The sequence below is a fragment of the Peromyscus leucopus genome, chromosome X (genome assembly GCF_004664715.2).
Source record: "Peromyscus leucopus breed LL Stock chromosome X, UCI_PerLeu_2.1, whole genome shotgun sequence".
Lineage (NCBI taxonomy): Eukaryota > Metazoa > Chordata > Mammalia > Rodentia > Cricetidae > Peromyscus > Peromyscus leucopus.
The window spans coordinates 113430303-113458100 of record NC_051083.1 but is presented as its reverse complement, the minus strand read 5'-3'; the positions used below and the strand labels follow the sequence as shown (position 1 = coordinate 113458100).

Sequence of the window (27798 nt, the reverse complement as noted above, 5' to 3'; positions counted from 1 at the left end):
AGCCCACGTGTTTCCCTACTGAGATTCTGGGAGCCTCACATCCCTGCCCCCACCTGAGCCTCTTCTCTTCCTCCCCCACCACAAAAGCCACAGGTACCAGCAGCCTCCTCCAATACAGCAACAGCAGACACAATGCAAAACCAGAGGCAGGCATCTTTGCATTCTTTGCAAAGTTGTTTTAAGCATCTAGCAGGATGTGAGGCCAGGTGGCTAACGACTAGTCAGGGCCAGACCAGAGAAAACACTGATGAGAGTGGGTTCAGTGAATGAGGCAGTGGCTGACACGTAGTTGAAGAGACTTGCCACAGTGCTGATGGGAGCTGGAGCGCCAGCCCATCTGGCCCCCCACCCCCTAACCCCATCTCCTAACCAAGTGCTGGGTCTCTTCAGGCAGGCCACACCTCCTGTCTGAAAGTCCGTTTTCCTGTCTATAAAATGGGGGAATCAGAGGCTGCCCACAGAAAGTTAAGAGGGTTTCAGAGACATGGAAGGCTTTAATAGCATTGACATGGTGGCTACACCTTAGAAGATTAAAATGCTCCCTGAGTGCCAGAGGAGTCCGGGAGAGTGTGGCTATCCTGCCCAGGCTGATGCCCACATTCCAGAGTACCTTTGCCATTCTCTCTTCACAGGCAAAGTCCTCTGCCTTAACTCCCTGTGGGATCACTTGTCAAGGAGCACACTGGTGCTTTAGGAGCTGTGGGTTCACATATGGGGAGAGGACTGAGGCCTGTCCTGACAGGTCTCCAGTTCCAGGCCACAGCTGACTTCCGCTCATCTGTTCTCCCCAGTGCTAGAGTGGCAGTCTGCAACCAGTTCACCCAGCCACCTCCTTCTACGGGTAGGGCAGGCAGGCTTGAGTCACCCATAGTCCCTCAACTCTACAGTCTAGAGCCAGGAGGCCACTGTAGGCCTGGGGCTGAATAAGGGTGGCCAGAGGCTGCCCTAAAAGTCTGGAGTCAGCGTGGGTGGGAACAGCTCTCGCCCTCTTCAGCAAGTAGGATAGGATGGGGCCCTCTGGGCTATGGAGCCCTATGAAGAGGGGCATTAGCCTATAAGGCTCCTTTACTTTGGGGACAGGGACTCACTGTAGCAGGCTACAGTGGCTCTGCTCTCCCAGGGCCTGGGGGTGGGAGTCCATGATGAGGCATGCACATCCGGGAGAAGGTAGAATGTGCTGCCTGGGGTCTGGCTCTGGAGGAAGCTTCAGAGAGTGACTTCAAGGTGATGGGCCAGCAGGGGCTCTTGGGACATGTATGGCACAGAGAGAGGCTAGCTAAGCAAGAGAAAATGAATCCCAAACCCAAACGAACAGTCCGAACAGTCCGCAGGAGAATGGGGGGCATGGGGGGGGTCTAGCTACTCCAGCTGAGGATGGCAAGAGCAGAGGCTACCCACACGGAGGTCAAAGAGGTGAAATGAGGGGCCAAGGCTGACAGGGGTTTTGTGTGCCGCTCCAGCCATGCAAACTCCTCCAGCAGCTGCCGCCGCTGCAGTTCTGGGCCAACAGTCTCACGAATGGTCTGGTAGTAACGATTCAGGTACTGGAGCTGCAAAGGGAAGTAGGTTTGAGCTAAGCTGCCAGGAGATGAGCTCTTGGTACCATCTGATCCCCTGCCATGGTACTCGAGCTTCACTGTGGACTAGGGTCCCAGCCACTTTCAGACCTCTGCTATTTTCTGGAGCTTTCCAGAGGCAGTGCCCCGTGGTGATGGCTTAGTAATATGGTGATGCTCATGGAGAGGAGGTTGATGTCTGGCAGAGGAATAAAAAGGAAGGAGAGTAGTTATCTCCATCTTATAAAAGAGGAGACTGGGGACCCAGAGTGGTGAAGGGACTGCATATCATTCTATGCCTTTTAGTGGCAGAGCTAAGTAGCCCTAGGGGTTTACTGAGTTTGGGGATGCTGGTCCAGCTAGAAAGTCCTAGAAGCTTTGGAATCTCTGACAAGCTGGGAAGATATGCCCCAATGAGTACCTAAGGTGCCACAATGTGGATCTTCCTGGTGAAGGGCAGAAGTCCTTGGAGTAGGGAGAATAGAGACAAGAAAGGCCTAGGGTGGTTGGAAGTCAGCTGCCTGAAGAGCGGGCAATACTAAAGACGCTTACCTGATCCGGGGACAGCAGGCTGACATCGATGAGGTTTCGGTCATAGGGCACAAAGGACACCACTTCAAAAGTCAGATAGGTGCCTGGGTACTGAAAGTCCATAGAGAAGGTAGAAAGTAAGAAAAAGAGGGGGACTGAGGAACTTGCTGAAGCCCGGAGTGTGGGGAACTGATCTTTGCCAGCTCTGGACACTGTAGCTAGGTTTGAGCCTTCCAGAGGCCCTTCTCTTGGCCAGTCCTCTTGCCTACCCCTCAGCACGCTGCTTTGCCGCTTCCTTCCTGATTCCTGACATTTAGATTAAGACTCATGTCTGAGTATCAAACTGTGGGCATCAACAGTGTGTTGGGGCACATTAAATATTTGGGTTGCAAGGACTACTTCCAAGACCCACTGCAGGTAGAATCTCTAGGCAGGGCCTTGGAACCTGTGTTTAAATAATCTATAAATGTTATTTGCTCTCTCTCTGTCTCTGTCTCTCTGTCTCTCTCTCTCTCTGTCTCTCTGTCTCTGTCTCTCTATCTCTCTGTCTCTCTCTCTCTCTAGGGTCTTCTATTGCCTAGGCTGTCTTCAGACTTACTATGTAGCAGAATCTGACCTTTACCTTTTGATCCTCCTGCCTCTAAACTCCTGAGTAGTAGGATGACCAGTTCATTTGGTAGGTTCATTGGAGGATTAAACCCAGGGTTATAACCGAGTCACATCCCAGTGCCCACAGATGCCAGAAGATGGTATAAGATCCCGAGGAACTAGAGGAACTAGAGATTATGAGCTTCCATGTGGATGCTGGGAACTGAACTTGGGCACTCTACAGTAGCAGCAAATACTCTTAACTGTTAAGCCATCTCTCCATCCCTAAGATCTACTTCAGTTTAAAAGGGATGTATAAAAGTCTAAAGCATGGGGATATATCCTGATTTACTTAACCAGTCATGGGTTTGGGAGCTGTTTGCATTTTTTTTTTTTTTTTTACTATTACTATCAATGCTACAAGTTGCTAACACTATGTAAATATCTTGATGACCTTTTGGCTCTATATCCAGATGTTACATATCTGGTGGAGGGACAGCTGAGAGAGAGGCCTAGAAACTTTAATGGGTATTTTGATAGACATTGTTACACTATCCTCCACAAAGTTTGCACCAATGTATACTTCTCTCAACAGGAAATGAGGGTGTTCATCATACCACATACTCACTGGCACTGGGTATTATCAAAGTCTCTGATTTTTACTAATCTTGTGACTGTACATAACTACATGTGCAAGTTTTAAAAAGTCATACAAAGTGGATCCTACCATACATACTTCTCTATACCTCCCTCCCCTTTTACTTGGTAGTAAACCCAGGGGAGCAATTTGCTAGTCTACTGCTGTTTTGATTTATCCACATTTAAGGATGCAGTTGAACATCTTTTCATATGCATTGAGTTACTGTTCATTTTAGTGAACTGTCTCTTCATGTCCTTTGCCACTGTCCCCCAGTTTTGATCTTGTAGTTCACAGTAAAATTAAGGATATTTATCCTTTCTTTGTTGCATATATTATACTTGAAACAGAACTTTTGATTTTGGTTATGCTATGATTTTCATACAGACATTTTCTATTTAACTTAGTTATGAGCCTTTCCTCCCCATCACTTCTGGGTCTTTTAAAGAAAGGTCCTTTTCCATTCAGGATGGTAAATGAATTCACATAGGTTTTCCTCTAGGCCTCAGTGGTTCTATTGTTCACCATGAAACTTCAGTTCATCTGGCAGCAAGCAGGAGGAGGGAGCCGAGAGTGGGGAAGGGGAATATGGCTATGATTAAGGTACATGATACCCCCGATTTCATGCAATGAATAGATAATAACAGAACCTCTTTGGTCCATCTGGGATTTCATTTGCTATAACAGTGATGTCACTTTGTTTACTCCCCACAATGATTAATCATTCATTCCTTTGCCTATTTGTGGAGTGATTTCTCTCTTCCCTCCTGTGGTGAAGCAGCAGCTAACTCCCCATGTTTATGTGAATTGGAGGTTTATTTCTGGACTGGCTGTTTGCTTTCATTATTCCTGCTGTCTGTTTCATCTCCAGTTCCAACTTTTTTTTTTTCTCTGTGTAGCTTTGTGCCTTTCCTGGAACTCACTTGGTAGACCAGGCTGGCCTCGAACTCACAGAGATCAGCCTGGCTCTGCCTCCGAGTGCTGGGATTAAAGGCGTGCGCCACCACCGCCCGGCCCAACTTTTTTTTTTTTTTGTTGGGATAGTTGATGATAGGATTGGATAGGACTAGTTTGCCTCATTGCTCCTTAAGCTTTCAATTTTTTCCCCTAGCTACCTAGATATTTTGCATGTTTATTTTCACAAATAAACTTTACTTTCATTGGTAAAGTCACAAAACTATCCACTTAACATTGAAATCGAGGTTGTCTTGAATTTATAGATTAATTTAGGGAGAATGACATGTTCACAATAGTAAGGCTTCTTCCCAGAGAGCACCATTTACTTAAATCTTTTTTATGTCCCTTAGCAGAGTTGCTCTGTGTGAGTCTTTTCAAGTTTATATTCAGGTATTTCATCTTGTTGGTTGCTATAATATCAAATCCTTATTTCTAACAAGCTCCCCTGGTGATTATTATGTGCACTGAGAACCAGTGATTTAGGGCAGGGATACTGATTCACTAGGTCTGGAGTGGGGCCTGGCACTGATATTTAAAAAGAAAAAACCCAGATTCCCAGATGATTTCAGTGTGCAGCCTGAGAAACAGATTTATAGAATTCTTAAGGAGCCGAGAAAGACTTCCGATAAATTCATGCTTGTACATCAAATGCCCTTCTCCTTTGGCCTTCCTTACTCCCATTCACCCAAAGCAGAGCCATGTGGTCCATGTTTCTAGCCCACAGTGTTACCTTAGTCTTTGCTTCGACCACAAGGGCCACATCTTCAAGACGGATTCCAAACTCCCCATCCTGGTAGTAGCCAGGTTCTAAGAGATACACACAGAGATGCGAAAGATATTAAGCAATGGATAAGAGGGATCCATGCCCAGCTTGCCTGCACCAGTCTTCAAGTAACTGCAGGGCCTGGCAGCCCAGCTGCCTGTGGCTTTGGCTCTGTCAGCCCCACAACTTGTCAGATGCCAGGCCTCAGGTCCTCTCAGGTATAACTTGGCCTCACTCTCCTTCCCTTGTAGTCTAGCAGGAAAGACTGAAGATCCCACTTAGGGTTCCAATCTCCATGTGTACCACTGTCCTATTACCCCCGCATTTGTTGGACAACTCCATAGTCTGGGTGTACACCTGGAAACCATTTTCCAAGGAGAAAAAGAGAGTTATGAAAATCCGGGAGTGCCGGCGTATGCTTGTAATCCCAATACTAGAGAAGTGGAAGTAGGAGTTCAGGAACTTAAAGCCAGCTTCGGCTGTATAATGAGTTCAAGGACAGCTTGTGCTACGTGAGATGGTCTAAAACAAAACAGGAAAACAGAGGGTATGGGCAGAGGGAGCTTGGAGTGAGAGTGTGATAATCATTTGTGTCTAGATTTAGTAAAGAAAGCAGTGATAGAGCTGGGCTAAGCCTATGCTCAGCATGATCCCCAAAGATGAGTACGGATGCCTGCATCCCCCAGAGAGCTTCTTTCTGGGATGGGGTAGCAGAGTGGAAGGACTCAAGAACCATACCAATGGAAGTGAACATGCCCTTGGCCATGGCAATGTTGTTAGACTGGAATCCCACTGGCCCTGGGAAGGAAGATATAAGCATGGTTTCAGCTCTATGTGTCACCAGCTTGAAGTGAGCAGGTTCTGAGGGAGGATCCTTAGCTATGTCTAGAAGCACTTGTCATATCTGGAACTAGCATTCACCAGATAGGCTTTGCCTTTATTTCCCTGGGGTATATACTATATAGTCAGCAGGCCCTCTCTCTCCCTCTGGAATGCCCAGGGCCAATATTCTTCATTTATCCCTCGGAGCATCATTTCCACCATCTAGTCATCTTGGATGGGTCATGCATCTCTGTGGGTTAGTAATTTACATGCAGTGGAAGGCTCTATCTCATAGGAGAAGGTTAAACAAGTGTAGCTGAGAAGATACTTACACTCATGCACACAGAGGAAGTTGCCAATGCCATGGCCTGTCCCATGACCATAACTGAGCCCAATTTCCCACAAGGCTCTTCGAGCAAAAGCATCCACATTTCTCCCTGAAAGGGAAAAGAGATTGCTCCTGGTCCATTGGTTGGACCGAGACTGTCCACCTTGGCCTTTCCTACTCAACTTCTAGGGTGGTACCTGAGAAAAAGAGCTCTTGAGAGGACACAGGGGTGGGATGGAGAAGGACTTATGGATGAAGCTAGTGTCTCCTGCACAGCCCAGCCTGACCCCTCACTGTCTCCAGTACTCTATACATTGGACTAATCACCTGGACTGATAAATTGACTGAAATGTCTCTTCATGAGTTAGGCCTTAGGACTTTGACAATGACTTCCTTCAAAAATTGTATATGACTTCTGAAGCGCACACTGACCTCCCGGACCTCTGAGTGACAGCACTGGATTAAGAGGCAGGAGACCTGAGTGGCTAGGCCCAGTCCTCCCACTAACCCTATGTAGGACCCTGGGCAAGTCCTCTGTCTTGGCTAGAACTTGTCATTTATGTGAGAGGGATAGGATGTTCCATAGCCTCCCAGGATCGCAATCTGAGTCCAATAATATCTGTGCCTAGGGGGTGGGGATGACTGGATCCAGTCTGGTATTTGAAATCCACCTGATGTTGCAGCAGGAAAGATGAGTCTGGACAGATCGATGTTGCCCATCAGCACACGTGTATATGCTTCCTGGTAAGGAGAGAGGAGGAAGTGGTGATGGAGTGGACAGGAGGAAGAGCCAAGGAGCTCCGTGATGCTTGCTCCGGGAGCAGATGGGAACGGAGGCCCAGGAACAGGAGACACATTCTCATGTGTAGTCATTCAGGTTTTGGAAGATGACCAAGGAGGGTGGGGAAGGCAGGTGTTCACAAAGCTGGGGCCAACTCCATGTCTTTCTCTTAGGCTGACGTACAGGGCTCACTGTCATGTGCTGAAAATATGCTTGTAGAGGGGAGTGACGGGGTGGGCGGCAGGCAGGTCTTTTTCATCTCAAGTCTCGAAGCTTGGCTCGGCCGCTCCCAGACTCTCCCACCTCTCTCTCTTTTTCCCTTTGAGACAGGGCTTCTCTGTTGAGCTCTCCTCACTGTCCTGGAACTCAGAAATCTGCCTGCATCTGCCTCTGGAGTGCTGGGATTAAAGGCGTGCGCCACCACACCCCATTCTCTCTCACCTATTTATACCTTGGTTTCCTGATATTTAATAGGATAGGAATGGTACCTGGTTCCTAAAGTTGTAGGCTGAAGTAGACTGACAATGAGTGTATAAGGCAATGAGCAAATGTTCAAGCAAAGTTAACCTGGTTACTCCTGTATCCCTCATAGGAAGGCCTTCAATTTTCTATGTAGCCAAGGTTGGCTTTGAACAGTCAATCTTCCTGTCTCTACCTCCCCAGTATGTACTACCATGCCTTAGCAACATCCTTTAGTTTTCTTAAGGCCTGAAGTGTGGGTTGGGCCTGATCATGTGGCAGGGTAGACTTCCTGTTGGGGGAGAGAGACTGGCAACGGTGACCTGCTCTGGTCACTACTGGTGGCCATGTGGTCACTTCCTTTCCCCACACTCCCGCACTGGCTTGCCATCTGGAGTTCTGAGGAAGCAGACTCCACAACGTGCTAGACGATGAGCTGCTGGAGGCCTGCACAACAGGGCTCCCCCCCCCCCCCCCCCGCTCTGTTCCTGGCTGCATGCAAGCAGCTCCCCACCCACCCTAGTCAGTGTCCCAGGTCCCATTCTAGCTGAGCAGCCGTGTCCCTATTTTCAGACCAGCTCTAGCTCCTCTGAGAGGCCCTGTGCCCTTTTCCTCCATTAGAGATCTCTTTCCCTCCCTTTTGTAGAGCACAGGCTGGACACACAGATGACCAATGTCTGTGCACTCGTGGAGTGACATGCCAAGAGGAGATGCATGGCCTGAGGTCTTGCTGGTGGCCCGACTTTGCACCGGCTTTCCTGGCACTTATTGTGTGACTTTGGAGAAACTACACAACCTCTCCGGGCCTCCAGCTTACTCCCTCAATTTGAAAGAGCTCTTGATGAAGTGATCACTTGGGGGAAGTGAAGAGGGAAATTGGGGTCCGGTACTTACCTTTTGGAAGGCAGTAGGGGTGCCCCAATGCACTGTTCTGGTGATATCTGTGGTCCCATCCCTGTGGAGAAAGGGAACTAACATCCAACTCTGCTGAGCACTTGGGAGGAGGGGCCGGGGCCAGTGATTCCTGTGTATTTTCTGTTTGTTTCTCCTGGGGTTTGAGTGACCAGGCTGGAATAGGGCACAGTGGGAAGCAAAAGGAAGACAGAGAGCCACGTATGGTGGTGGTGGTATTGTGGGGTGCATGCTTTCAATCCTAGCAAGCAGGAGGTTGAAGACGGGAAGACTGGGATGGAAAAGCCAGCCTGGGTTACACAGGGAGAGCATGTTAGAAAGAAGGAAAGATGGCCGGCTAGGAGGGAGTGGGGGAGGGAGTGGGGGAGGGAAGGAGGATAGGCACTACCATCAGAATCATGCCTCAGCATCCACATACCAAAGAGACTCAGCAGAGTTTGTAAGGTACAAGTTGCTAGGTTCAGGGCATGGTCTATCTCTCTTTTTTATAAATTACAGATGGGGAGACTGAGGTTCAGGAAAGTGACATTGTCCTAACACTCCCACAATCTATGGGACACTTCTGCGGCTCCCCAGAGGACCTCAGAGCAGGCCTCCTTACTAAAGATGAGACCACTGAAGTCATTAGGCTGTGAGGTCATCTCTCTCCCTAAGATTTGGTAAAGCCAGGCTGGAGAAAATGCTGACTCCTCCTAAGATGCTCTTTGCTGTGAACATGGCTTGGAATTCCATTGAGGTGAAGCCAGAGCTAGCAGGTCCAACTCGCAATCACTAGTTGTAGGGGTTCCCCCAGGCTGGCACTAAGCATACCCATTCCAGGGCTCTGGGGCTTCTTGAGAGTGGGTCATGGGGCGTAGAGAACTTCTTCCTCAGGCCAGAAGAGGAAGTGAGGTGACTATTTCCCTACCTTACCCTCTTCTGAGCATGCACCAACCCAACACGCCCCCACAAATTTACTTCCTCTTTGCGGCCATCTCAAGTTCACACAGCATCCAACTAGCGGTAAGCACAGGCTGCTAAACCGAGCACATGGCGAGCTGGCTCCCCAAGTGGTATGCTATGAAGAAGAGTCTCTGTTCTTAGTGCATTCGCCCTTTCCACAGGATAGAAACCGGATGAAACTGAGTGATTGCCCACACATTCTGAAGGAATGCCTAGTCAGCTTATTCAGTATGACGGGCACATTGGACTGTTTAGGTTGACACAGCACAAGGGAATCACATCTAAAGGGTTACTTCTTTCGTCTGCCTCCATCTCCAACCGCACATGGTCAGTCATCCTGCCACAGGGAGTGAGACGGGTCTGATGGCTCTGATGTGGGCTGAGTCTAGGGCTTGCATGAGTGGGTGAGAAAATGGGTGGTGGTGTTTGTGCAGCCAGGCAGATCCATGTAAATAATTTGCAGACTTGAAAAAATGACTTAAGCAAGTAGAATCTTTTCCTAATTCCCACACAGGTGTTGCATGAGTGCCCCCATTATTCTGATCTCTGTGTATTTTCTACTGTGCAGGCAGCCCCGGTGGGAACATGAGGAGGCTGCTCAGGGCTTATTCAATGCAGGTCCGTGCTTCAATCAGACAAAGACCTATGGCCCAGGACAGGCAGCTTTAGCCAGCCTCTGGAAGCCGGGGATGTCTGAGCTGAGATCTAGGCCAAGGCCTGATGGGGTGTACATACCAGTACTGCCCTCCCGAATCCACCAGGTACATCTCATCTGGGGACAGCTTGCGGTGCAGCTCCTTAGTTGGGCTGGGAAAGACAAGGAATACTGAGGGGAGAATCTGAACCCTGCATTGGGCAAACGGGGTGGACACGAGGATGGGGGCTGAGGAGAAACACGACTCCTTCCCCACTTGGGAGCTCGCCTTCAGGCTCTCTGCTCTGGGAAATAACTGTCTCCCAAAGGACTCCAGGAAAGCACTGGGCTCCAACTGCAGCTGCTGTCCTCAGCACACTTCTGTTTATCCTGCATGTGGCCAAGCCAAGACCTTGGTCCCCAGGGAGGGGAGCTAAGAGTCTCAGAGGCTACTTGGTTCAGCCATCTCTGCTCACAAAAGAACAAAGCCCACAGAGGCAAGAGGCTTACAAAAGGCCCACGGCAAAGCAGAGAGGTGCTGGGCTCCAGCTCTTTCTCGGTAACTTCTTGATGTATCTAAGAGGACTCCAAGGAGCAAGGGCACAGGAAGAGAGGGGACTTCAAGGGTAGGATTGGAGAACAATTTTTTAGAGAACTGAGGTAGGTATACTCTGCCACTCTCTAGATCCCATGAGCAAGACTTGGGTGGAGGCATCAGGGAAGGGAATTCTCAGGCGTGCTAGGTCTTTCTCTGGAGGGCATTTGACACATTTTCTGTCATGTCCAGGCTAACCTGATGCATCTGGTCAGCTTGGCCCTCCAAATTTTATCAGGTAGGCCTACCATGGTTTGTTTTTTTATGGGATCAACTATGTGGACTAACATATTTTGGCTTCACTATGGTTGGTGGAGGTTAAGTAGACAGGCCTTTTGTTATGGGGTCTTTTTTGGTATTCATACCTGTAGTCACAAAGGGGGATCACAAGTTCCTTGTCAGCCTGAGCTACAAAGCAAAACCCTGTCTCAAGTTAGGTGTGGCGGTGCACACCTGTAATCCCAGCATTTAAGAGGCAGAGGCAGAAAGATCAGGAGGTAAAAACCCAATCTTAACAACATTGTGAATTTGAGGCTAGCCTGGGCTACATGAGACCTTGTCTCAAAACAAAAAACAATAAAACTATCTCAGACAAAGGAATAACAGAAATAATTCACAACAAGAAAAAAAAGCTTCTAATAGATTCTATGCTTTCCTTAAACTTTAAAGACCTCAGAGCACCCAAGCACCCTCCGCCCCCAAGTCCTAGCCTTAAAGGGACAAAAGTCACACTCCAGCCTTTTAATTTTAATGAGCTTCCAAACAGCAAAGTAGTTCCTTCCTTGACCACTCACAATCCCGAAGGCCCCAAACCCTAAAAGTTACCCAGAGCTCAGAGTATTTCCTTCTCACCCTAGTCCCTCTGTACTCATAACTATGACCCTGTTTACAAGTACTCTAGAAAATTCTTTGTTCTGAAATACCTGTAATGGGCCAGGGCAGCATTCAGGCCACTAGCAGAGATGGTTTCAAAACTGGGTCCAGAGGAGAAGTTTTCATTCCTAGGCAGGACAATGTAAGGAATAATCATAGAATGGTCCAGGGACTAAGCTGTGACTGGGATATCTTACACAGCAAATGAAAGCCCGGCTGCCTTCACCCAAGCCTGGTTTCATCTGCCTCTTTAAGTTCTGTCCTGTCACATGTAGGGAGAGCACTCGAGTACAGAGAAGAAGAGATCATGGAGACCAATTCTTGGCCCTCTGCCTCCATTTTACTTATGGGAGAGAAGAAAAGTAGTTCCCTGTATCTGAAAAACATCCTATCCGTGTGTTAATGTCTTGTACCTCAAACCTAGATGGTACCACAAGCTACCTCGGGAAGCCTTTTCCCTACTGGAAGCTCCCAAGTGCCCCCCCATCCCTCCCATCCCCCACTCCCCAGCCAGCCTTTCTCAGGGAGAGCAGGCTGCATCTGAGGCAGTCGCTAGGGGGTGCTGTTGGGTTGTCCCGCTTTCAGCCGGGCTGGGGAATGTCTTCCAACACCCCCTGCACAGCTCCCAGACCACCCACGAACCTGTCAATCTCACTTCCAAATACAAGCAGGATCTTTCTTCCTCCTAAGGGTACTAATTACTCCTCACTTCCCCACCGCCGCGCACCAAAAGATAATAAGTCCTGTACCGTCGTAACTCATCAATGTGTTCTGCCCCAGAAAACTCATCCACCGTGCCTTTGGGCACGTTCTTCTCCAACCAGACCAAGTACTGGATCACAACCACAGCATCCCGCACCTGAAGCAGGAAGCACACCAGTGACTAAAGCGGGCCAGAGTGGCTGCTTCCTCACTCGGGGAAGATCAGATAGCTGCCCTGGGATTGAGTGCTTTAAAAACATGACAATTTTACTAGCTACTGGATAGCAAAGGATTCTCGTTAATGTTTCTATCTAATCAGAGTGTGCTCATGTTTTTAAAAGCGTTCTTATCTTTAAAAATACTTACTGAAGCGCTGATGGCCAAAATGATAGGATATGTGGGATTTGTCTTAAAATAATCCAGCAGCAAGTGGGGGGAGGGGGGTCAGGCATGGGAGGGGGGTGTTTACAGATGAAACAGCATTGGGCATGGCTTGATGATTGTTGAAGCTGGGAAATGGGGACATGGGGAATCTTGGGCTATTTTCTCTACTGTAGTGTATGTTAAAATTTTTTCTTAAGAAAAATTCTTTCAAAATGAGGTCTTTTATCCTAATGTTAAGACTATTCTAAAAAGCGAGCTAGCCTCTTGCCAGGCAGGAAATCATCCCAGCTAGCACTTATGGAACATCGGCAGTGTTCAAAGCAATGCACATCACCACATCTAATGTCACATATCTATGCAGGGAAGAATATAGATATTTGGTGTGTGTTCCTTGCTTTTACTGAGAGTCTTCTTCAGGCTTCTCTCTGGAAGGTTAACCCATCAGACAGACTTCCCAAAAGGCCGTGCCATGGGGACTTACGTGGCTGGCCTTCAGGAGGGCCTGTTCCTTGCTGTTCTTCACAGCCTTCATTAGCATTACTGGGGAGTAGGTGCTTGTCACCACTTTCTCCTGTTGGAAGCAGGGACCCAAAGATGGATAAACAGTAAACAAAGGACAGAGAGGACCCAGCTGGGGCTGATCTCTTTCCTGGCCATGCTCTCTCCTTTGGCTACTTTCTGGTTATGCAGGCCTCTTGATGAACGTTGCCCTGGTACCAGCAGTCAGGCCTGGCACGCTGCAGGCCACAGGCCGTTCGAGCAGCATTAAGTGTCTTGTACGTAGCAGAGCAGTTACCAGATCCCAAGCATGTACTGTGTCAACCACTGGACTTCACAAGTACTATCTCTTTGAACTCATCCAGCAGCTCCTGGAAGTGCTCAGCTTCATTGCTACTTTATTTATTTATTTATATTTATATTTTTAATTTTTTTTTGTTTTTGTTTTTTGAGACAGGGTTTCTCTGTGTGGCTTTGCGCCTGTCCTGGAACTCACTCTGTAGTCCAGGCTGGCCTCGAACTCACAGAGATCTGCCTGCCTCTGCCTCCCGAGTGCTGGGATTAAAGGAAGGCGTGCACCACCACCGCCCGGCTTCATTGCTACTTTAACGAAACGGAGATCTAGACCAAATGAGCCACTTAGCTAAAGTCACTGAATAGCCATTTAGGAAAAGAGCTCTGGTCAGTACCAGGGTCAGCTGACTTGAAAGCTTCTTCTAGATCAGGCTGTATTTTGTCTAGCTTCTGCAGCTATATGGACTCTGTGGACAGACACCCCTGCTGCCTCCTCCTCCTCCCCCTGCTCTTGCTCAGTCTTCTGTCACTGAGGCCTACAAGAGTACACACCGCACATTTGCTGACTCACTAGCTGGCCCAATGGCCGAGGGACCCCATTTTAAGTGGACAGTTGTCATGCCTGGAGCAGACAACTCCAAGTCAGTGACTGGCAAACCTACCTTAGGTATCACTTCATAGAGCCCACAGGTGGTATAGCTGAGCCCAACCAAGATCGTTACATTGCCTAGGGCATAGGCCTTTACACTCTCACGGACTTGACTGTAGTCCTCAAGCTGCACACACATGGGCGTCGTGCAGTTTGTATTCAGGTACTGTAGGGTCTCGGGGCTAAAGCGGCTCTTGTTGACAAACAACCTAGGTGGAAAGGGAAGACCAGGAGTGCTGTGGATATCACTCTATTTAAATAAAACACTGATGGCCAGTGACCAGACAGGAAGTATAGGCGGGACAAAGAGAGAGGAGAATTGGGGGAACAGGAAGAAGGAGGAGAGACACTGCAGCCACCGCCAGGATAAGCAGCATGTAAAGACTCTGGTAAGCCACCAGCCACATGGCAAGGTATAGATTTATAAAAATGGGTTAATTTAAGCTATAAGAACAGTTAACAAGAAGCCTGCCACAGCCATACAGTTTGTAAGCAATATACGTCTCTGTGTTTACTTGGTTGGGTCTGAGCGGCTGTGGGACTGGTGGGTGACAAAGATTTGTCCTGACTGTGGGCAAGGCAAGAAAACTAAAGCTACACAGGAGGGCCCTGAATGCCTACCTACTAAGAACGACACAAGGAACTGGGGGCATATTCCACTCTTCTGATTCCAAAGGTCACTGGAAGCCAGCATAGAGAGCCCCAAGTCAGAGGGTTAAGAATAGCCAGTGGGAGGTCTCCTAGAGAAGTCTGCTGTGGCAGGCACCCAAACTCATGAGCACCCGAAGCTTGTAAGGGCAGTGGAACTGGATAGAGTGCAAGTTGGAAGACATTCACAACAGTAAGCCAAGGAGACGCTGTACCTGATGGAAGAGTCCGTGAGCAGCGTGTAGGAATAGAAGAAGGGATTATAGGGGATGTCACTACTGCGAAGGTTGAAGAGCCCTGGAAAAAAGAATTGATGGGACTTTTTGAGGCCATTCTGCATGGGGGCAGGCGTTTCTGACACCTATGGTCCACGGCTTGCTTTGACCTCAAGATTACGACAGCAGCTTGTGGCATTTGCCTCTGATTGCTTCTTAATCTTCTTAGAGGTCTTTGAGATGGTGAAGAGAGCTATGGACTTCTCCCTCATAAAATGTAGATAGGTGACATCCAGCACACAGTATTGGTTCAGCCTCCAGATGTCTGAAGCCTAGCCATGGGAACTGAGCAGAAAGCCCTCAGCTATGTGGGGACAGAGTAGGGTTACTCTGGGTATTGAGTGGCCCAGATGACAGCCAGGGCTGCTGGCAGCTTTGCAGGCCTTCTTCTGCTAAGGAGACAAAATCACTGTGTTTCTTGGGGGGCCTGTAGGCTAGCCCCTCTTGCTTGGAGCCCCTGGCCTCCTTCTTCTGCAGCCCTGAGCAGCTGCTGTTTAACTAACCCCTCCAAGTTCCCGTGGGCCATGACCATGGGGCTCCTAGCAGCTGGTGGATATGTTGTTATTTCAGGAAGAGCTGTATGCTGCAAGGCCCAGGAGGCTTGGGACTACAGGACCCATTTGCATTCATAAATTCCCACTCACAAGCTGTCTCATCAAGTGCTGATAGGAGGAGACCAGTTGGAGCCATGGTATGGTTCTGCATATAGCTTCGGACGGCGGTTACTTTCTCCTGCCAAGTGCTCCCTAGAAGCAAAGAAACCCAAAGAAAGTATGAGTGACACACCTTGTCTTTGGCATAGGGCTCTTGCGAAACTCCCTAAGGGTAGGAGTTTTCCTTTATTTCTGGTGGAGGAGATGGAACCAATGGCCTTGAACACTGGGCAAGTGCTCGATGACTGAACCACTCCAGCTTTCTATGTTTCCAAAAGCAGTAGAATTCTATCTTCAAACAGTTGTGTCATTAGTGATGTAGGCCTTGGACCCAGATGGCGCTCCAATAAGCACCCCGCCATTAGTAACTGGGTGTGATCTTGGGCAAATTACTTGACACCTCTGTCTCTCATTTGGCACATCTGTTAGATGAGGGTGGGTGTAACAGCAGTATCTACCTCAATAGGTTTGCTGCAAAGATCCAATGCATTGGCATTTATAAAGCTGTAGAAAGGCATTCGCTAAGCCTCACAGTGCTTTTTTTGACCTGTCAATAACTCTAAAGAAGGAACAGAAGAGCTGCTTAAATGGGCAAAGGGAGAAAGGAGTGGGATGGTGTTTAACTTTTCCCGCAGTACCTCCAGCACTCAATAAGCCATAGATATCGGACTAAGCACTCCTTGGGCATTGTTTGAATGCTTACATGCACCATTTTACAGATAAGCAAAGTGAGCCTTCAGAGAGGTAAAGTGACTTGCCCAGGGTTTCATAGCTGAAGGGGTGGACCTGAGATTTGAACTCATGTCTGTGTGATGGGCCTGGCCCACAGTCCTCATCTGTCCAGATACTGAGCTCTCTTTTAACATTTTCAGTCTACTAAGTAGTCTTCAAACTTTGTCCAGTACTGTCCTTTCTAGAATGCATGTATCTAGGTTCCAGGAGTTCAGTTTTCAGCTCCTATTTCTGCCTCCTCCAAGGCATGTAAAGTCTCTCTCTAGACAGCACTAGGAAAAAAACTTGGCAGAATGTCATGAACATCAAGACTCCTGCTTGGGCCCAGATACAGAAATGATAACTTAATGCTATTAAAAAAACTTTATGCAAATGGGTAAAACTACTTAACTAGAACCAAAGCTTTGGGTATGATATACTTTTTAGGGTTATTTTATTCTGATAAAGCAGACATAATATAAAATTTATCATTTTAGCCTAGATAAAGTACACAATTCAGCTGGCTTTAAAAACATCATAGTATTGTGCAACCATTGCCAGTATCTAATTCTAAAACATTTTCAACATCCCCAAAGGAAACCTTGTACCCATTAAGGAGTCACTCCCCATTTCTTCTCCTTCCAGCCCCAGGAAATCACTAATCTATTTTCTGTCTATGGGTTTGCCAATGCTGAGTGCTTCATAGAAATGGAATCATACAAGATATGGCTCCTTTCACTTAAAATTATGATTAAAATTCATGAGTATTACTTGGTATGGTGACTCATGACTAGTCCGAGCACTTGGGGAGCTGAAACAGGAGGAGCACCATGAGTTGGAGGCCTGTTTAGGCAATATAGTAAGTTTAATGTCAACCTAGGCTACAGAGTGAGACCCTGTCTCAAAAACAAAACAAAAGCCCCCAGCAACTTGTAACTCACAAAAGGAAAGATGTGTGACTATGATCCATTTTGAGAAAACAAAAGCACACATAAATGGTCTGATGTGTGAGTGGCTAACTTTTCACTTGCCACTCTTTGGCTTTGCTCCACCCCCAACTCCACCTTTAAAACCTACACAAGAAAAAAAAAAAACTTAACATGGCTGGAGAGGAAAATTCATTTTTGTCTAGGCGTCTTGAAGCTGAACTCTGTTCTTTGGCTTCTGGGCCAAGCTCTGACTCCAAATGGCTTTTCCTTGAAGACTAGAGATGCCGCAGCATCTCCTAGCTTATGGGAAGTGACAAAATCCATGTGAATTCTGTCCCAATCCCCGGTAGCCTTTTTTATTAGAACCCTTTTATCTTCACGTTTCCCCAGCACCACGGTGGCCTTTGATCGCTGAGAAAGGTGAGTGGTTTTTATGATCAAATACTCATAGACAGCCATTCCCTTCAAAAACTAAGTCAGGCCGTGCACAATGATGATTCTGTAAGTCACACTGGAGTGCAGAAAGAAATTGGACGCCGTTTCTACTTGTTTCCTCAGAGGCACAGTTTTGAAATTCCCCTCCTGCTCTCATGACTCCTTTCTAAATCAGAAATCATATGTGGAATTGTATGTGGAAAGGGGGCCCGCCGATTGCTCAATGGGACAAGAAATGCATCTCCACTGGTCCATTCAGAATTTCCAGGGGGTAAAAATAGTGATCAAGACTCTGGTCGGGATTTAGTGATTGCTTACAAGAACCATAATGTAAACTGATCTTTTATATCAGATTACGATAGTGCCAATGAGGTCAGGGTTACAGATGTTAGAATTTTCTGGGTTAATTAATCTTCTTTTGTGGTCCAGCCAAAACCTGAACCCTCTTCCATGCCACAGACTGACACTGAACTTAGTCACTTACTCACTCTGTCGAAGTCATTCATGTCCTAAATCTAAATTCCTCCTCAGAGTAGAACCAGAAGCAAAGGGCCAAATGACCAGTCAGTTTCCACTTCCAGATAAACAACTAAGATCCCGGGGACTTCTCTCTTAAGAAAGCTTTTTTTTTTGGGGGGGGGGGTGCAGAGGGCTCAACAGTAAGAGTACTGGTTGCTCTTTCAGAGGGTGTGGGTTCGATTCCCAGCACCTACATGGCAGCTCACAACCATCTGTAACTCCAGTCCCAGGGGACCTGACACCCTTTTCTGGACTCCACGAGCACTGTATGCATGTGAAACACAGACAACGTGCAGGCAAAATATCCATACGTTAAAAAAATACAACTGATGTCGCAAAAAATCAAAACCAACCAACAAAACTTGAAACAATTTTTTTTCAAGGAAAGGAGGGTTCTGTTGTTGAACTCTCCTCAAGTCTCCTCTTTTCTCCCTCCCTGCTATCTCTTCCTGCAAATGTGAACACTGCTCATTCCAGTGCTTTCTAAATATAGTCTGGGCACCTTTGGACTCAGGAGAGAAAGACAAAAGCAGTCTACATTTTAACCATGCATCTCAGGTAGTTTGTCAACCATTACTTTGTTGCCTTGGTTAATGACATTTCCAGGGGAAAAAAAAAACATGCAGCAGCACTGGGGACCCATGCTGGGAGGGACCCTTGTTCGTGCAGACCGGGAAGCGGGAGGGACAATAGGCTGATGGAATCACCTGTAAATTCTTTTGGCAGGGCATAAATGGGCTGGCTTGGCATGGGGGGCCTCTCCGACCCCCATACCAGGTCCACAAGGTTGGTTGTCACGGATACCAGGTGTCTGTTGGAGTTATGGAATTCCACACTATAGTCATCCCAGGAATCTGCAGAGACAGACAGAAAGGAGTCCTTGCTCCAGGTCCATTTGCAACTCAAGGAAAACTGATCTAGGCAAAGTGAGTCCGTCCTGCAGCCTTGACTTTGCTTGGCTCCTATGGCTCCAGCCCCACAAAGCCTGCCCTAGGCTCTGGCCCTCTGAAATGCATATTTCTTCTTCCCAGCGTGTCTTCCATCTGTCTCCTTCTGTTTTGCAAACCTAACTGTTCTACTCCCACCTCCATGCCGGCCACTGTCAATGAGCTAATCTTGCCCTTCACTGCCCCAACCCCAGTCCCAGCACTAGGGATTGAATCCAGGACCTTGCTGAAGCCAGGCAAGTACTCGACCACTGCACTATACCCCTGACCCTAATCTGGTCTTTTTTTACCCCCAGAGCTGAGGACCGAACCCAGGGCCTTGCACTTGCTAGGCAAGCGCTCTACCACTGAGCTAAATCCCCAACCCCCTACTCTGGTCTTTTTAAAGTGTCAGTGATTGGGGACGGTCCCTCTGAGGTACAAACCATTTTTATTAGGAATTAATGTCACCATTCAGAGGAAGGGTGATGATCAGGGCTTTGGATAGGCCAACAAAGAAGTCTGTTTGGAAGTAGAAGCCTTTCAATGCATATTCATGAAGTCTATTTTGATGGTATGGGCTGTCCAGCTGTCTGGGGTCCCAGAACTTGGAGAACTGTATTCTATGGGACTGTCTTTAGCTTACAGGCCCTCTCTACACTTTTGATCCTTCTAAGCTACCTTCCAGAAAATGTTTTCTAAGAGATCCCAAGTATCATAATTGGTAGAGTCCCAGGACCCAGGGATGGTTCTGGGGTCAAGGACATCCAGACTTATTTACCCACTGGATTGTAATTATTCCAAGTCTTCTAGGTTGGCTTTCTGCATTCATTGCTTTTTTTTTTTTTGTAAAATTTGTATTCATTCTTTTAGCATATTTTAATTATACAATCCATGAATATCTCTTTGTTGTAAAATATTTCTATAGCCACAACTTCAAGATACCCTGTGGTCATATTGCCTCTCATTCTAAGCAAATATGTTTGTGTATCTCCCAGGAGGCTGAGTCACCCTCCTTGGCAGCTCACGCAAGTCCGGAGACTGAGAGAAAAACATACCAACAGAGAAGAGGAAGGGGTCGAAGCCCACATGCCCTCCAGCAGGGACTTCAGCAAGGATCCAGGCAACAATGGAAGAGGCGCTAACTAAAAGATGGGAGGGAACACAAAAGTCACTTCGCAGACCAGCCTCAGACCCCAGAGCCAGACTTCTGTCTGCGACAGTCCTGCCTTACAGATCAGAGATGCCCTCGTAGTTCCTGAACTTCCCCACCGAGGCCAAGCATGGCCTTGCAGACAGCCACTCACCTGTATCTCCCCAAAGCTAGTCTAGGGTCCAGGGCTGGGGGGACAAAGCGTACTACCTTCCTTATGGAGTTCCCAATTGCAGTCCATCTGCCTCTCAGCCTGAGTCCAGTAACGACTATCGGTCCAGACAGCCGCTTTCCCCATGCTCACCACGGCAGTACCTGCAGCAGAGCACAGCAGTCTAAGGGTGAGGCCGAAGATGAAAGTGAGGGGCGCAACTTTGTTGGGTGTGTAATGTAGTACTGGCTCTGTCACAGTATCAGCGCCTCTCCTCCACTGGAAGGAAGAGGGGTAGGAGATGTTGAAGGCCCGCTTCGGGGAAACCTGCAGAGAGCTCTCCTCTGGCACCCCAGCTCGGCTTTGTGTTGGAGGTCCCTATAGAGGGCCTTTAGGACTTGGAGTAGGCCAAGAATCGGCTTGGCTTCTGCAAGTCCAAAGGAGCTAATGCTGCACGTCGGTCGTTGTTGTCGTTGGTGTTCACAGGAAAAGATGAGAGCTGATAAAGACATCAAACTAGGTGCCCATCTGAGGATTGGTGGGGAAGACGAATGCAACAACTCCGAATACAACAATGTGAGAGAGAGAATAAGGGCTCACAATGAGGGAGGCAGAGCACCTCGAGGCTCGGGAGGCAATGTGTAATGGTCAACAAAGGAAGCTGCCTTTATTTAAGGGAACAGGATCCGGATGGGAGGGCCCTTCAGAAACCGAGACAAGACAGCATTGAGAGCCTCCATGTTTATGTCTCGTTTGGCCATACAGAGTGATGTTGTCTGTAAAAAGATCCTAAAGTAAAACTTTATCCCCAAATGAGCTATTATGTAAAAGGAAGAGCAGGTTTCCTGTCAATAGATGTGGAAGTAGCAATTGCTTCAGAAACCAGATCCAGGGAGCACTGTGCTGGGCCTGGCTGTGGCAGAGGCAGCCAAGCATGGGGAGGAAGCCAGGAGGGCCAGCTCCTATGCAGAACTATGGCCACAGGGGTATGAGACAGTTGACCTGAGGAGCATGCTGGGTTCATAGGGGTGGGGAGAATGAGAATGAACACCAGCCTCTGGTCCTGGGTGCTGAGGAACTGGCCATACCAGGTCCTTTATGGATCAGTTCAGGTCTACCAACACAAGCAATCAGAGCGGGTAATGGCTGTTACCTGTGGTTCCTGTGAAGCCGGAAATCCATGCTCGCCTCTCATCGTGTTTGCCAATATACTCACTCTAGGAAATCAACAACACCATCATTAACTTTCTACATGGAGTCAGATGCCAGGTGGGAGGCCCCAGGTACATCTCAGATTTTTCCTGTCTTGCCACCCCTGGCATTTGTTCCAGGAAGCCTCTGTAACTCCTTCAGCATACTATCTTCTTCACCTTTCAAAAACTGTCTCTTGGGTTGTCAAACCCACAGTGTAGCACTGGATTTGGTTACACCAGATTGTTCTGCAAAATTCACCACCATGGTCATAATGCAAATTCAGTATGGTCTTGGGCCATGCCTTTTGGTATTCCCCTTCAAATACCATGTCTTCCTCCTGAGTCTATCACACTATATTGGGTACTTCATAAATAACTTCTGCACCGGGCTTTATACACTATTGGCCAGATAGATATCCATATCCATGAATTCTGTATGTGCATCTTCTATTAACCTTGGTCTTGGTTAAAAAAAATTGGAAAAACTGGGACAGTATTTGGTATATGTTTTTATTGTCATTATTCCCTAAGCAAAACAGTATGGTAACATTTATATAGCATTTGAATTATATTAGGTATTATAAGCCTTTTAGAGATGATTTAAAGCATATGGGAGGTTATAAATAGATTATATGCAAACACTATGTCATTTTATATAAGGGAGTTGAAACACTATTCTTTTAGACTATAGATACCGGGAGATGACTTTGTTGCTTCTCATCCTTGAGGATATATCATTGTTATTTTTGCTGAAAGAAGCTCGGATGTTGGTCAAACTTCTTAAGCATCCCCAGCAGGTCAGAAATAAAGTGAAGCAGATACATTGACTTTGAACATACCTTTTCTTCTAACTGGGTTGGTGTGGGGAACTAGATGAGGTAGAGGCGGAGTGACTGGTAAGAAAAGGTAGGCTGGGTAGGCAGCACTACTATTTGGGGGAAAGGAGGTCTGCTCCAGATCGTCACCTTGATTTCTGTCTGCTCCCCCCCCCACACTTGTATAGTCTAGAGCTCTGGGTGGTCAAGCAACTTTGGCCCTGTTTTTCCTCCAGTGTAAAGAGGTACATTCTTTCAGTTGACCTTAAACTAGTGTGGGTGAGCTTTCCATTTTCATCCTTTTCACTGTGAAATGCTTTCTCTGTCTGCAGCTTCCAACTCCTGCTAGCCTCTTGTTTGTGGCTTCTGTTTAGAGACCAACAAGCCCAAGTATGGAAGAAGGGAGAGGACAAATAAGAGCAGAGCTGGTCCTTACCATGTGTGCATCTGTGTCTGGAATGATGTAGGCAGTGAGATTCCAGGCCTGCATCTGCTGGCGGAGGGCTGCAAGCTGCACTGTCGTATTGACTGCAGTAACTGGCAGGTGCTGACAGATAACAGGAAGACACCCAAACATATGGATTGCTTAAAGAAAATGACATCTAGGGCTTTGCCTCTAGGGGAGCCCCCAGCTTCTCCTGAGGGTGAGTTTAGGGGTATTTAGGCTATATTTAAGAGTCTTGGGGTTGCCAAGCAGTGGTGGTACATGCCTTTAATCCCAGAACTTGGGAGGCCGAGGCAGCCGAATCTCTGTGAGTTCGAGGCCAGTCTGGTCTACAGAGTGAGTGCCATGGACAGCCAGGGCTACACAAAGAAACTCTGTCTTGAAAAAAAAAAACAACAACAACAACAAAACAAACAAACAAAAAGAGAATGATGAGGTCAGCCAGGCATAGTGATTGAGGCAGAGGCAGGTGGATCTCTGTGGGTTCAAGGACAGCCTGCTCTACATAGACAGTTCAAGGGCAGCCAAAACTATATAGTGAGACCCTTTCTCTAAAAAACAGGGGGAAGGTTGAGTAGGCTGGCTGCTGATAGTATTTGTTAGTCTAAATTAAGAAACCTAAGCTAAGTAAGGATGGAGGTATTGTAGAACTTGAAGAAAGACCCTTTGTGACAATTAAGGGACCTGAATGTCCACTGGATGTGTGGTTGAAAACGACAGGAGTTTCATCCCTGGTCCCAGGCCAGGCTATGGGCAGTCCCTTTGGGCATATCTTGAGAGTACAGTTGCCAGATATAATGAACAAAAGTACAGGCCACCTATCTGGTTAGATTTGACTTTCAGTTAAGCAAGGGATCATATCTTTTTTTTTTTTCCATGCCTGTCCTGGATCTCACTCTGCAGACCAGGCTAGCCTTGAACTCACAGAGATCCGCCTAGCTCTGCCTCCCAAGTGCTGGGATTAAAGGCCTGTGCCACCACTACCCGGCACCAAGGGATCATATCTTAATATAAGTATGTTCCATGCCTATTTGGGGCATACTTTAATACCAAAATATTATCACCTGAAATTTAAATGTAATCAAGTTTCCTGTTTCTCATCCAGCAACCCTACTTTTCCAGTACTTACCCACTGGCCCCAAAAAATACCAGAGAGTGAATGAGTACCCCTGTATTTGTGACATATCCCAGAAAGAGCCTCTTCAAGCCAGATATTTCTTTAGAAGGCCTTTCATCTTTCAAATGAAAACAATGTTTTTTTTTTCTTGTTTGTTTGTTTTCCTTGCCTTCTCCTCAACAAGAAATCTAGATTTGTTTGAATACAAAAATGCTGTAGCTTGCTCATTCACTTGCTGGCTCTCATGGTCCTGTAAAGCTGCTATCCCATGCAATGATCTGTGTTTACCCTGTGACTCAGACTACTCCTGGAGCTTGTCCAAGTCCTCACACTTGGGAGCCCAACCCTGCCTGGAGTTCGTTACCCTCTGGAGTTGTGGGATCAATCACTTTAGAGGCCAGCTGGGAAGCCGGCCACCTTCTTCCCTTTGCCTCCCATTTGCCAGCCGCCTTTTGCCTTTCAGATAGATCTTACAGCTCACTGGCTTCTTCCCCCCATCCTTTTGCGCTTCCCTCTTCAGAGTTCTCAACCTGTGGGTCATGACCATTGGAAAACACATATTTCCAATGGTCTCAGGAACCCCTAACCATAAAGTTTCGTCACTACTTCATAACTGTAATTTTGCTACTGAGTGGTATCTCAGTTCCTAAGGCTATCGGAAATATGGTTTCCAATGGTTGTGACCCACAGCTTGAGAACCACTGCTCTAGAAGTTCTATTATCATTCCTTCCATTTCCTTCCTTGCCTCTGCCTAGTCTCAGTTCGAGGCCAGCTAGCAGTTCTTCACTATCTTTACTCCTCTGTGGAGCTTCCCAGGCCAGGGCAGAAGCCAACAAGCTGTGGAAATCAGTGGGTCTGAGGAGCGGAGGACCCATAATGGGTATGGTAGATACCTGAGCCGCTGCTGATTGCTTTTAATAAGAAGCAGGGGCCCCAGTGTGCAGAAATCAGAAGCAAGCCTGTAGGAGAGGCTAGCAACTGGGCCAATAGGGGATAGAGAGAATGATGGGTGGGAGGGGCATGTGGGAATGGGGCCAAGGCCTCACCGGAGGGTTAGTTGAACAGTTTCTCACATCTTCTCTTCCATGGTACCCAGGTTGCGGGTAACTCCAGGCACATGCTAGGAAATAGGAGACAAAACTAGGGTTATTTGGGGACCAGAGAGCTCTCACAGAGTGAAGGGACATCTTCCCTTAGCCTGTAGGGCCGGTATCCTTTGAAACACACCATGCTGGAGACTAAAAATAATCACATTTCATGGGAAATCAGCCTGAACTGGATGGCACCCTGGGTCATACTCACTGACAAGTGATTGCCACTTTTGGATGGGTTTGTGTTCATTACATCATTTTCCCCCTTCTAATCTAATTGTGTCTTTTCAGTGTCTAGTAAAGTGGGAAAATTGAATAAATTAAAGTTTTAAATCAAATTTTCTTTGAAATGCCCTAGAGGACCTTGATAATCTCTTCCACTTTCATGTGTGTATGCGTATGATTTCTTGAAATACAAGGGTCACTTACACCCTTTCTCACAGTCCAAGTCTCTGCTTACTATTCCAGGCTTCGATTAAATCCAAGACAGCAATCCACCCTAGTCCAACACTAGGTGGTGAAAGGTGACTAAACATTAAAAAAAAAAAACTCCTACTATGTGCCAGATATGGAATTCAGTAATCCACAGCTGAGCACAGCATTGCATGCCCGTATCACCAATGCTGGCGAGGTAGAGGCAGGAACTCAAGATTATCTTTGGCTATGTTGCAAGTTTGGAGGCAGCCTGTGCTACATGAGAACCTGTCTCAAAAGATAATACAGAAGACTGCTGCATAGTCATGTACCACACGACACTATTGAGGTCAACCAAGGGCTACATATATAACAATGACCCCATATTATGCAGTCTAGTGATATTATAACCATGTGGGTTTTTTAAAGTATATTCCATGTGGTCATTGGAACAAAAAAATTGCCTAATGGTATATTTCTGAGCATGCAGCCCCATTGTCAATTGACCACAACTGTATCTCCTCTGACATTTGTGACAACCCTATGAGAAATGTATGATAATTCATCTTCTATAATGGAAGAAGCCAAGGTCCAGGTAGGTTTCATAATTTGTTCAGGTTTCGCCACAGCGAATCAGTGGTTAGATGGAGATTTGAAGCCAGGCCATCTAAGGAGGGGGCAGAGAATGGCGCTGGCAGTGTGGCTCAGTGGTAAAGCATTTGCATACTTCAAAAATAAGTCCCCAGTTTTATTTCTCAGCACCACCAAAGAAATAGGAGTTCCCTTTCCATCTTTTCACTAGTCAAGCATAGGAAGCGGTCCTGGAAAGGGTGTGGGTGTGGGTGTGTGGAGGGGTGCCACACAAGGGTCACAGTATACTGAGATCTAGTTTCCAGTTTGGGCTCTGTACGAAATTTGGTAAGATCCAAAGAAACCACCTCGAGATTCACTTACCAGATGTTTTTTAAGTGCCTACTGTGTGCCAGGCACTGAGCTATGCCCCATTAGCTCTGGGACTGTGTAAAGGAGGCCAGGTTTAGAGATCCTTCCTGACCTGAAAGTCCAACGACCTCTTTGACATCCTGACACTTAGGGCACCTACTTCCCTGGAGACCATGAGGATTGAGTACAGGGAGGTGCTATACTTCTACCTTATAAGTGGCTTCATGAATGCCCTACTTGAATGACTTGGCCTCATAAACTCAAAGGAAATCTAAGAAATTAATCTAAGAAAATGAACCCCCAATTCCATAGGAGCAGCTCTCTAGCAAAATGGCAGTGCTAAGGTGCCAACCTAGGAAGTGGGACCTAGCCAATCCACGTTCCTCTGAAGGCCAGGATATATCACTCTCTCTGTGTTCTCTGGACAGGGGTGCTACCAAGGAGATACTCATTCACTGGAGGCTGAATTAATAAGCAGGTACTGCTGACAGAAAACAAAGGAAGATTTCCCCAGGACCAGGGATAGGGGTAGGGAGCTGAACTGGGTACCTGGTTGGAAACAAACAGAGCACCATAGATGTGATCTGGCATTCTCCCATTGGTCTCTTTTCTTGACGAGACCTCAACACTGACCTTTTGTACCTGCCCTGTCCTCCTGGGCTTTTATTGTCTTAGTAAGAATTCTGCTAGGTCAGTTTATCATTATCTGAGTGGATCAGATTCCTTATCTCTCTACCCTTGATACTTGATTACCCTAGCCTGCCTTCTCCAAGAATCCTGTTAAGTCAGTTTAGCAGGAATTCTCCATCCTTGGACCTTCAAGGATTCCTCTTCGGAAGTTTCTTTTCAGAAGTCCTCCAGTCCTAACTGGTTCTAAACCTCTTGCAGTCTGTGCTGTGTCCCCCACCTGTCTCCCTTCTGCAACGCCCTTTCTGCAGTCATCATTCAAAAAGTCATCAACCCAATGAGTGCTGAAATAATTTTGTCACGGGGTGGGAAGGTTCCAAACTAGACTTGATCCAAGTCATAAAGGCCCTGCAGGGGGCCCTTTTCTTCAAAACAGGGTGACAAAGAGAAAAGAGATAACCTGAGTCTTAGCCCTCACTCCAAACTTTTCTGAGCCTGGGGAGAAAGACCAGAGCTGCCTGCCAGGAGAGGCTGGGGTGCACATACCACAGAGGAGAACAAGCCAGGGGTAGCAGCGCCAGTGGACTTGGGCCATTGGGTCTCCAGATGCGATGAGTAGATGAAGGGACGGAGGAGAGGACTGGGTGGTTTATGGCCTCTTCCTCCCGGCCTTTCCTGGGCAGGAGCAGGCAAGGTTGACCGCTGTGTCCTGCTGCTGGATGAGGATCCTTCTCTAATCTTTTGTTTCAGAGGAGTCTGGGAAGCCACAGAGGGCAGAGGAGCCTCAGGCTGCCCGGGCAACCTGTGCTGGTTTCTTGTGGCTTGGAGGAGGGTGTGAGCCTACCCCA

At 47.4% G+C, this 27798-nt stretch overlaps 1 protein-coding gene across 1 annotated transcript; it reads right to left on the bottom strand.

The window, feature by feature from the left end:
• Positions 1 to 155: 155 nt before the first annotated feature.
• Positions 156 to 27798, bottom strand: Xpnpep2 (X-prolyl aminopeptidase 2). The gene is made up of 21 exons (XM_028887373.2): positions 27497 to 27798; positions 24923 to 24996; positions 22750 to 22860; positions 21459 to 21522; positions 20365 to 20469; positions 20060 to 20146; positions 18783 to 18929; positions 15473 to 15574; positions 14769 to 14850; positions 13919 to 14114; positions 12946 to 13035; positions 12128 to 12237; positions 11429 to 11506; positions 10012 to 10083; positions 8317 to 8377; positions 6854 to 6923; positions 6187 to 6291; positions 5771 to 5830; positions 5000 to 5076; positions 2109 to 2198; positions 156 to 1550 (listed from the first exon to the last, which is right to left on the bottom strand). Exons 1-21 carry the CDS (start codon positions 27543 to 27545, stop codon positions 1356 to 1358), a joined length of 2025 nt encoding a protein of 674 aa, XP_028743206.1. The 5' UTR covers positions 27546 to 27798; the 3' UTR covers positions 156 to 1355.